This window comes from Lactuca saligna, chromosome 5, assembly GCF_052625555.1.
Source record: "Lactuca saligna cultivar CGN05327 chromosome 5, ASM5262555v1, whole genome shotgun sequence".
NCBI lineage: Eukaryota > Viridiplantae > Streptophyta > Magnoliopsida > Asterales > Asteraceae > Lactuca > Lactuca saligna.
Genome location: NC_136421.1, coordinates 84,245,319 through 84,255,430, shown reverse-complemented (window position 1 = coordinate 84,255,430; position 10,112 = coordinate 84,245,319). Strand labels below are relative to the sequence as shown.

At 32.0% G+C, this 10,112-nt stretch overlaps 1 protein-coding gene across 1 annotated transcript; it reads right to left on the bottom strand.

Moving 5' to 3' along the window:
* Nucleotides 1–4,913: 4,913 nt before the first annotated feature.
* On the bottom strand, nt 4,914–9,653 carry RABH1E (RAB GTPase homolog H1E). Its single transcript, XM_078957456.1, has 6 exons — nt 9,322–9,653; nt 7,977–8,047; nt 7,302–7,390; nt 6,525–6,636; nt 6,306–6,396; nt 4,914–5,168 (listed from the first exon to the last, which is right to left on the bottom strand). Exons 1-6 carry the CDS (start codon nt 9,436–9,438, stop codon nt 5,025–5,027), a joined length of 624 nt encoding a protein of 207 aa, XP_078813582.1. The 5' UTR covers nt 9,439–9,653; the 3' UTR covers nt 4,914–5,024.
* Nucleotides 9,654–10,112: the final 459 nt, after the last annotated feature.

Genomic DNA, 10,112 nt, shown 5'->3' with positions numbered 1-10,112 from the left:
TGCTCACTTGTGTGTGGACATGAGTGACGATGAATGATGCCGAGTGGAGAAAAAAAGTTGGAGAGATTTCGGAATTCTCCACCCCAATCTGTTTGCACAGATTTGAGTTTGGTGTTAAACTGTCGTTCAACCATAGAAAGAAAATTCTTAAAAGTGGCATAAACATCATATTTCTATTTTAGAGGAAATATCCACATATAACGAGTAAAATGATCAACACACAATAAGAAATAATTGTGTACATCAGAAGAAGTAACAGGAGTAGGCCCCCAAACATCACAAAACACCAAATCTAAAATATGAGAGCTCTTAAAAGTAGATAATGGCAATGATAGTTTGGATGATTTCCCTATATGACAAGCATTACAAGGAATAGTTGAAGTTTTATGTAAAACAGGAATAGAGTATTTTGATAAAATAGAATGTAAAAGCTGTGAATGCGGATGACCAAGCCTTTGATGCCATGTATGGATAGGAGCACGAACAGCTGTGAAGACACTTCTAGAGACCGGATGAAAAGACGGAAGATGAAACGAGTAGAGCCCATGTTCACTTGGACCCGTGAGGAGGGTAGTGCCTGAAATCTCATCCTTCACCGCATAAAAGGTATCATGAAATTCAAAGAAAACATTGTTATCATGACAAAATTGTTGAACAGAAAGAAGGTGTCGTTTGATTTGTGGAACATGAAGGATATTGGTTAAGGAAAAAGTTTTATTTGGAGAGTAAAACTGAGATGAACCAATATGTAAGATAGGTAAACCCTTACCATTGCCAACATGAACAGAGTCCTCACCATAATATGGTTCAGCGGTGTTGATGCTAGAAGAATCTGGAGCTACATGACTATTTAAGCATGTGTCAAGAAGCCATGAAGGAGCTTGTGAACGGTAGTCAGCATGATTGGTTGAAGATTGTTGCCTGGTGCGAAAAGTGGTAGGGTCACAGTTGGGGCAATCGGATGGAATATGGCCAATACCACACCGGTTGCATGTTCCATAAACCGTATTCTGATTAAATGCCCAATTGAACTGTCCTCTATTGCTTTGATTGTTTGGACCACGACCACATCCACGGTTGTTTATGGTGTGCCCACGACCACGATTATGCTGAGATGAAGAGATAAAGAATGCTTGTGACTGTTGGGTAATTGGTTGTAGGTTGAAACCAAGCTGATTTAGAGCTTGCAAGGAATCCTGTTGTGAGGGCAGTAGCTGATGAAATGTCCATGTGGTAGCAGCATGAAAAACTTGTGGTGTTGGGATAACAGGAGCTGATTGTTTTATCATGTAATCATGATCTGAAAGAAGTCCATGCAACTCGTTGAAGGCTGTGGGAACTTGTCAAGCAAGGAGAGTAGATTTCAAACCATTATAGTCATAACGAAGACCTGCAATCACAAGCATGACAAGATCTTTTTCTTTAAAAGATTCGCCAATATTTAGCCAAAGCATCAGCATACTCTTTTGCTCGATTGAGATATGCAGAGGATGTTTCGTCTCCCTTCATCTGAATCTTTAGTAATTGTGTTTTTAGGGTATATTCCCTAGAAGATGTATGTGGAGTGTATGCACGCTCTAAGGATAACCAAACGTCACGAGATCCAGTAGTACCTTGAACATGAGGAAAAGCAGCCTCTAAGATTGTAGAGATAATCAACATTCTTATGTGAGCATCATTGGTGACCCATATCGCATAGTTCGAGTTCTACTGGGATTGTATGGGAGCATCTTTGTCTGATGATGTTGCTTGTTCAATCAGTGGTGATGGGCAAGGTACGGTACCATCAACATAACCAATTAGGTTGTTTGTGATAGGAAAAGGATGAATCATTGTTTTCCAAAATCCATAGTTTGTTGGAGAGAGAGTAAAACCAAACTTATGGGAATTATGAGAGGTTTTCTCAGCCGTTGTGAAAGTAGCAATTAACGTCATTGTTAGCAAGAAAGAAAGAAGATGAAGATCAGAGAAGGTTTGGCGGCAACTAGGTTTAGCGACAATTGTGCTCTGATACCAACATAGTAATATTGTGTGTATATTATAATATAAGAATACGATTACAAGAGTACATATTTACACTTTGTACCCTTCTACTACTTAGCTATATTACAAACTGTTTAATAAGAAAAGAGACATGTGACATGTTAAGGTTTCATTTATAAGAAGAGGATATATATATATATATATATATATATATATATATATATATATATATATATATATATATATATATATATATATATATATATATATATATATATATATATATATATATATATATATATATATATATATATGGAAAAAAAATAGAATAATATAATATACATAGATGAAAAAAAAAACTTTGCCGGATATTTCATTCACCACGATACACTCTAATTCAAAAAATTGCAATATATATATATATATATATATATATATATATATATATATATATATATATATATATATATATATATATATATATATATATATATATATATATATATATATATATATATATATATATAATGTTAGTGTAAGTTACAAATTTGGTCTCTATGGTTTGGTAAAATTTTTATTTTTGGTCCAATTTTTGAAAAGTCAACAAAACATATTTTTTCGTAAGGAACCAACGATGTATTTTTTATAATACATTGTTGGTTCCTTGGTCCATATAAAAAGACTAAAATAGCTTTTCTATTTTTTTTCTTTTATTTCTTTATTTTTTTTAAATAATATGGGATCCACTTCTCTTTCTCTCTCTCTCAACCATCCTCTATACTGTCTCTCGTATTTCTCCTCTTCCTCTCTAGAGAGATTACATTGTCAACCACCACTAGTGTCACTCTTCTTCACCATCTTCATCTCTCCGCTCACTCTTCTTCCCATTGCAGTTGACCATAGGAATCAACGCCAATAGTTCCATACTTGAGAACACAAATGAACGACACCCACTCTAATTCCACCATCCCTGCTTTCCTCTTGCAAGTATGCAAGAGCACCACCCACATATCGAATCATCCCCTTCGGGTAATCCTCGTACTACATATTGAGATAAACTAGAAACCCACCATCGCCTCTAATTTAGGTATTGTTATTAGGCTTTTATTTTGATTTTGATTATGTTTTTCGTTTGAAACGATTCCCATCTCTATATTTTTATTTAGGTTATTATTTTTTATTATTTTTAGACAAAAACATTTGAAAGGAGTGGTTTTGATAGGTATGGGATCGTTTTAGTGATGTTGAGTTGGGGTCGATGATTGACATAAATCACATTGATTTGTCGGTGTTAGTTTTTCCAAATCAATATCTTCTGTCATGTTCTTGTATCTTTTTGTTTTCCAGTACGAATTGTACTTTTTTTTAGAAAGAAAAAACCATAGTGAAATGATTCAGTAGCGTAGAGATGGGAAAGATGTGAGGCAAGTGTTAGTGAGTTGCAGGTTGTCAAGAGTTGTAGAGGTGGTCGAAGGCATTGTGGGTAGTTAGAAGTGATGAGAAGACTATAGTGTTTAATGACATGAATGTAGGAAGAAGAGGGTTATGGGTAGGTGTGCGGGTAATGGTAAGGGTGGGGTGGTGGGTCCTTTTGGTTTTTATATTTATTACAAATCAAAAAATAGTAAAAGAAAAAAAAAATAGGAAGGGTGCAATAGTCTTTTTATTTAGACAAAGGACCAACCTTGTAATTTTTTGGAACACAATTTATTAACTTTTCAAAATTTGGATTAAACCTATGATTTTGACCAACTATAAGGACTAAAACTGTAATTTACTCTTTATGTTATTATAATTCATGAAGAATTGTATTGAAGTAGGACGCAAAGTACAGATATATCCATATGGAGTACAACGAGTGGTTGTACTGGTAATTACTAGTTAGCAATGATAGTACCATACAATTTCGTAGTACACAATTGACCATTACTATATATATATAATCCTTGCTATCTCCAAGTATATTGCGACAACCAAAGAAAACAAACAAATGGTAGAGGCATCCAACAGGTGCGATATGAGAACACATGTTAAATGTGCAACAAATCACATTCCGCCACGTGTTCTCAGGTCGCCCCTGCAGGGTTTTTCTCTGCTCGGATTCAGACTGGCTTCTGTTCAAATCTTTGGGGATCGAGTGAGTGTTTATTAATGTTGTTTTGCTTATATTGATATTTTTTGTTTTTTTGTTTTTTTTTTTGTTTGTTTGTTTCAGGAAGATGACAGATGGGTCTTATACGGAAACGTTTAATGTTGTTATAAAAATGTATTAGGACCGAAACTGATATCAATTGAACATATATTTCTAGTAGATTTTCTATTGTTGGAAACTTTATGTCCATTGAGATATTACTAGTAGATTTTCTATTGTTCAAAACTTTAGGTCCATTCATTCGTAATCGACCAAATGTGAAAATTTTAGGAAACCCTATACACTTATTTATAAGGGAGTGTTGACTACAGTAGTTGTAATTTAATTGGTTGATTTATTGAAGTGTTAAAAACAAGAAAAAACGTGTTTTATTTAATTGGTTGCTTATACGATTTTTCATATTCCAATATTATGGTTTATAAAATCTACCATTGTCGTTTCAATATACAATAAGTTTTACTGCTATAGCCGAGAAGCTTTTTAAGAGTATAGTGTCAGTAAAAAAAAAGTGAAAGTAATATATTACAATCTCGTATATTTTTCAAAATACGATGACATTACATAATAAAAAAAAATGTAACTAAAAATAAATAGAATTAGATTGTTATTTATTGAATTTAGCCCTGAAAGCAATTACCCATCGTAACTGACTCACTCGAAGTCGAACTAATGTGAATGAGACAAAATTTGCAATTTTTTGTCCCGACCAAAAAGATGGGACAAGGGGTCGTTCGTATGTGCAAAAGACATAAATATCCCTTTCATGGTAAGAATGAGATGAGCCTTGACTGCTAAAGCATTAGAATTAAAAAGCATTTTTGGCATGAGAAAATATTTCATGTGTTTGAGCAAATACAGGGGGGCTATAAACGTAATTTGCAGTGGGGATCTAACACGCACAGCCTCCACCTTGCTGATCGGAATGGGACGGATTATTGGAAGATTTCAAATTGACATCGACCATATCCTCCTGTTTTGTGGATGAAAGATTATCCATTCCTGGTAAAGCTGCAGCAATCTTCCGAAATAAAGGCTGCCAATTTTGAAGAAATTTTCATGTACTATATATATCATATATATATATATATATATATATATATATATATATATATAATATATATATATATACCTATATATATATATATATATGTGCAACAAATAGTAACCTGTAATTTTTATTTAAATTTATGACTAAAAGCTACTTTCATTTTCTATATATTTACAGAATGAAGATTAAGTCCAAAAAAAACTGAATGGGACAAATGTCCACCAAATGGTCCTTTTATTTTCTATATATTTACAAAACTGACATTAATTCCAAAAAAAATTGAATGGGGCAAATGCCCAAAAGAAACAAACAAAAACTATACACCTTTTATTTAAGATAATAAAAGAAATACAATTTATGCTTTCAAAAAGATTCCAACCCAAAAGCAAACATCAAAAGATGAGGATGAGGGGGGGGGGGGGGGGGGGGGGGGGGGCATTTACGTCTTTTGAACATAAGAGTGATCGAGAGCAAGTCCTGATCTCAAATTTAAAAAATTACAGTTATGTCTATTGTTCTGTTTGTTACACAAATGGGACCTGAAAGATATGTAGGTCTTTATTATTTCAATACCATTGCATCTTTTATAAATACAATTTTTTCAATTCAAATTAATATGGTAAAAGAAAAACATTTTTCTTTAACCATACTTTGAACGAAATTTTTTGTAAGATATAAAATCAAATAGATGGATTTTTATAATTTATTATTATTTTGTTATTAAAAAGGAATAACAAGTAATTGAAAAGTTTCACATTAATGTGTTGGAGTTAATGAATAAAAAATTCAAATTCGAGCTATGATAATTATTGTGAGAATGTAAGAGCATGAAAAAATCAATGATTCTAATTGATTCTTGAGCATTTAAAACCTTCTTAAAAATTAAAAATGATAACTAATTATGATTCTCATCAGAATCATTCATTATTTCGATCCGTAATTGTTCCTACATTCACACAATACTTGTGATTCTCAACATAAACAGATAGATAGATAGATAGATAGATAGATAGATAGATAGATAGATAGATTGATAGATAGATATAGATATAGATAGATATATAGATATAGATATAGATAGATATATAGATATAATAAAAACAAGTTTTAAAGTGTATGCACCTTGATGTTAAATCCGGCTTTGGCACTGGTTTCTATAAACATTACTCCAAGCTCGCGAGCTTTGGCATCTCCTTCCTCAATTGAAACCTGCCTGTGTCATCACAATCACAACATAAAAATAAAACTAGCTTTTCCATTAATCACACCAACTTCATTCAATATCAAATAATTCCCTTTTTTTTTTTTTAATATTTGCTTGAGTTAATGATAAAATGTGACCTTTTGTCAACAAGATCGGTTTTGTTGCCAACAAGGACTATAATGACCTCAGTGCCTCGTTCAGTGCGTACTTCTTCTATCCATTTTGCAGTGTTCAAGAACGACTGCCGATCTGAAAGAGAGTAACAAACAACAAATTTCTATTTCTTACAACATAATCACAAATGACTATTTTACCCAAAGTCCCAAATGACCATTTCATTTGTTTAATAATATTTTTCAGTTTAAAAATAACACGAATAGTAACTTAAATTGAATAAAGTTCAACTCAAACAATAACTCAATATATATATAAGCATAAAAATATACTCCATTACTCATAATTTTGATCGAGGAAAATAAGGCCAATTTAGGAAAACTAAATATGAAATCATGACTTAACGTTAAGTACATTCGTTTCCTAACTTAACCCATTAAGACATTTTGTTAGCATTAAGTATATATAGCTGAACTCAACCACTAACTTTTTTATCCATCAAGTCAAAAAGAAGCACTACCTTAATCTGGTAAGCTATATATCAGTGTCTGTAATTGACTTAATGCAGAAAGAACGACTTAACATATAAAGTTAGGGAAAGCTTTCCGGATTTTTTACAAAATTTTTCCTTCGTTTCTTTTATATTCCATACATTGTCAAGTCCAAGGTACAAGGTAAATAGCTTAACTTTTGAAACTTGAGGGGGTAAAGTGAAACCATTTTCACAAAGGATATATCAACAAAAGGATTAAAAAAAAAAAAAAAAAAAAAAAAGATGTGATAAGTTGTGTGCAACATACTGGCAACATCATAGACGATTACTGCAACTGATGAATCTCTTATATAGCTTGGAATCAAACTCCTAAATCTCTCTTGACCAGCAGTATCCCTGACATGTTAGCCATTAAAGGTTATGAAAATAATATCTTGAGTAAATTACACTTTTGGTCCCTCTGTTATATGGAATCCTTTTGCCTTATTTGTTACTAATTCACTGGTTCATCACACTTCTAGCCCCTGAGTTAGATGTCGACATCGTTTAGAAATGGACACTAAAATGGGGGCAAATTGGTCATTTTACATGGGCTTAAGGGCGTATGTCTCGTCGACTAAAAGTGTTATGAACAAAAAATAGTAAAAAAAGATACCCTTTTGGACCATATCGAAAAAATAAATTGATATAGCAGTGACAAAAAGTGCAATTTACACTTATATTTTGAATTGGGTTTAATTTTTCAAAGTATAATGTCCTAATAAGATAAAATTTTGAAGTACACTGCTATAATTAGGTAGACAATGACTTAGTAAGAAAAAGATTTGAAAGGACAATGTTATAAGAGAAATAAATGATTGCAAGGTGATATAATATATATAAATAAATTGCCATTTCTTGCATTTAGCCTGTTAATATATTACTTCATCAAAGAGCCAATTGGGAAATAGAAAAAGAAACCATAACTAACATGGAAACATACCAAAGCTGTAACCGAACTGTTCTATCTTCAAGGTACATTGTTTTTGACAAGAAATCAATGCCGATTGTAGCCTGATATTTATGCAAAAGAACAACTAACTTTTAAACATTAATCTATAATAAACAGCTAATGAAATTGAAGTCATGCCTAAAATAGAAATGAGAATAAAAGACAGTCAAAACAATAATCAAATGCTTACAAACATTATACCTTTTCATTGATAATCAAGTTTTATCCATGCAAGATGAAACAAAAAGAAAGGATATAGGAACACAAACAAAAAGGATCGAAAGGGTATAGGAGAGACTTCACAGACATGATCATGTTTTGCATCAATCATGTTTAATTTATATATTGATTTGAATTAGATCTCTTTGATTCCACTTTGAATAATATTTTGGTGAGCCTAAGGTAGCAAATAGAGATGAAAGATAGCCAAGAAACAACTTTATGCAATTTATGAGCAAAAAGAAAGATGCACATAATACATACTACTAAAGCTTTTTGAACCACAAATTTATTGAGCAATCTCTAGTTCATTTAAGCTCTTCTCATCCTCAATTGATCATTTCAGCTTCAACTTGAGATTCACAAATTTGTAGTGTACATTGTGCTTCATATACTTGTACATTGATCATTGGATCAGTGTTCTTTGAATGATTGCCATCAAATTGTTGTAGTGGTTGTCTTTATCATAAAGAGTACTCTTTTAATGGATTCAAAATCTTGGGATTTCTCAAGGATTGGATGTAGGATAAAGAGGTCCTAACCACAATAGGTCTTTGTGTCTTATTTCTATCCTTTTACCCTTTACATACAACATGACTTGTTCAGTTGTGTTAAGAGTCGGAAATTATGCTGACAACTATTCACCCCCCCCCCCCCCCCCCCCCCCCCTCTTTTATACTCTTCAAGTTACGATAGATAGCCTAAAGGAGGCTAGCTTTTCTTGAAGAATTATAAGTTATTGCTGATGCACATGGTACATGCTGAAGATGCAATGAGGAACTGTTAAGCAATTAGACTACAGTTATATTGGTATGTGAAAAAACATACATATAGTCATATAGACAACTTTCGAGAACGAGAAGAACAGGTTATACCCTACTGGTATGTGCGTCTCCTATCCAATGTCAAAGCTCGCGTCTCAGCCTTATTTTATGATCAAATTACTACAAACAATCAGATTCATAAACATGATTCCGGCATTATTATATCAATTAGAGCTTACATAATAGCATACAAATACCCTGGTCAGATATCAATCTCCAACGAAACCCATATTTATATAGGATTACAACAAACAAAAATGATCAAATCAGAAATAGAAGCCGGGGAGTTTAACCTGATATGTGGTATCGAATTTGTCATACATGAATCTGGTGATGATGCTGGTTTTGCCGACGGATTGATCTCCCAAAAATACCAATTTGTATTTGGCAAGAGCTGACACCCCCGCCATTTTTAGCTGTATTCAAATTTTTCCCGATGATCAGATCTGAATCTGTGTTTGTAATTTTGGTAAAATGCAGAGAGAATACTGAAAATTCGGGAAAGAAGACGAAGAAAAGAGCGGATGTAATACTGAATTGGGTTATATATGCGAGTACGAGATGAAACCACCAACAATGCATGACACCGCAAGGTCCAAGCTTTTGAAAAGAATGATGACAATTAACAGGTTCGCACTTTTCAGTTTGGTTTAGGTTAATGTTATTAATGGAAAATTAATCTTTTAGAAATTTTAATTGAGAAAATGATAAAAATATAGGTTTTTTTTCCTTTTTTTTTTTTTTTTTTATAAAAAATAGCCAAATTTTATTATATTATCCCTAATAACCACCAAAGTTTCAAATGTGCGAAATGGAAAGATTAACATTCGAGTTCTAAGAGTATTATTAAATATTATTAGAACTAAGTAACATGTGAGCATAACAATATGGGCAACTGCACACATGGTCTAATTTTTTTTGGGCCTAATTTTCATTATTATATATATATATATATATATATATATATATATATATATATATATATATATATATATATATATATATATATATATATATATATATATATATATATATATATATATATATATTAAAATTGTGTGTTCTTAACTACAGTAATTTTGAC

Bases quoted from the DNA above. Each gene is read 5' to 3' on its own strand.
- RABH1E (XM_078957456.1), bottom strand. From the start codon at position 9,438: ATGGCGGGGGTGTCAGCTCTTGCCAAATACAAATTGGTATTTTTGGGA. The intron at 6,637-7,301 runs GTATGTTGCACA...ACTCTCTTTCAG, and splicing joins AATCGTCTATGATGTTGCCA to ATCGGCAGTCGTTCTTGAAC. The intron at 6,397-6,524 runs GTCACATTTTAT...GTGATGACACAG, and splicing joins ACCGATCTTGTTGACAAAAG to GCAGGTTTCAATTGAGGAAG.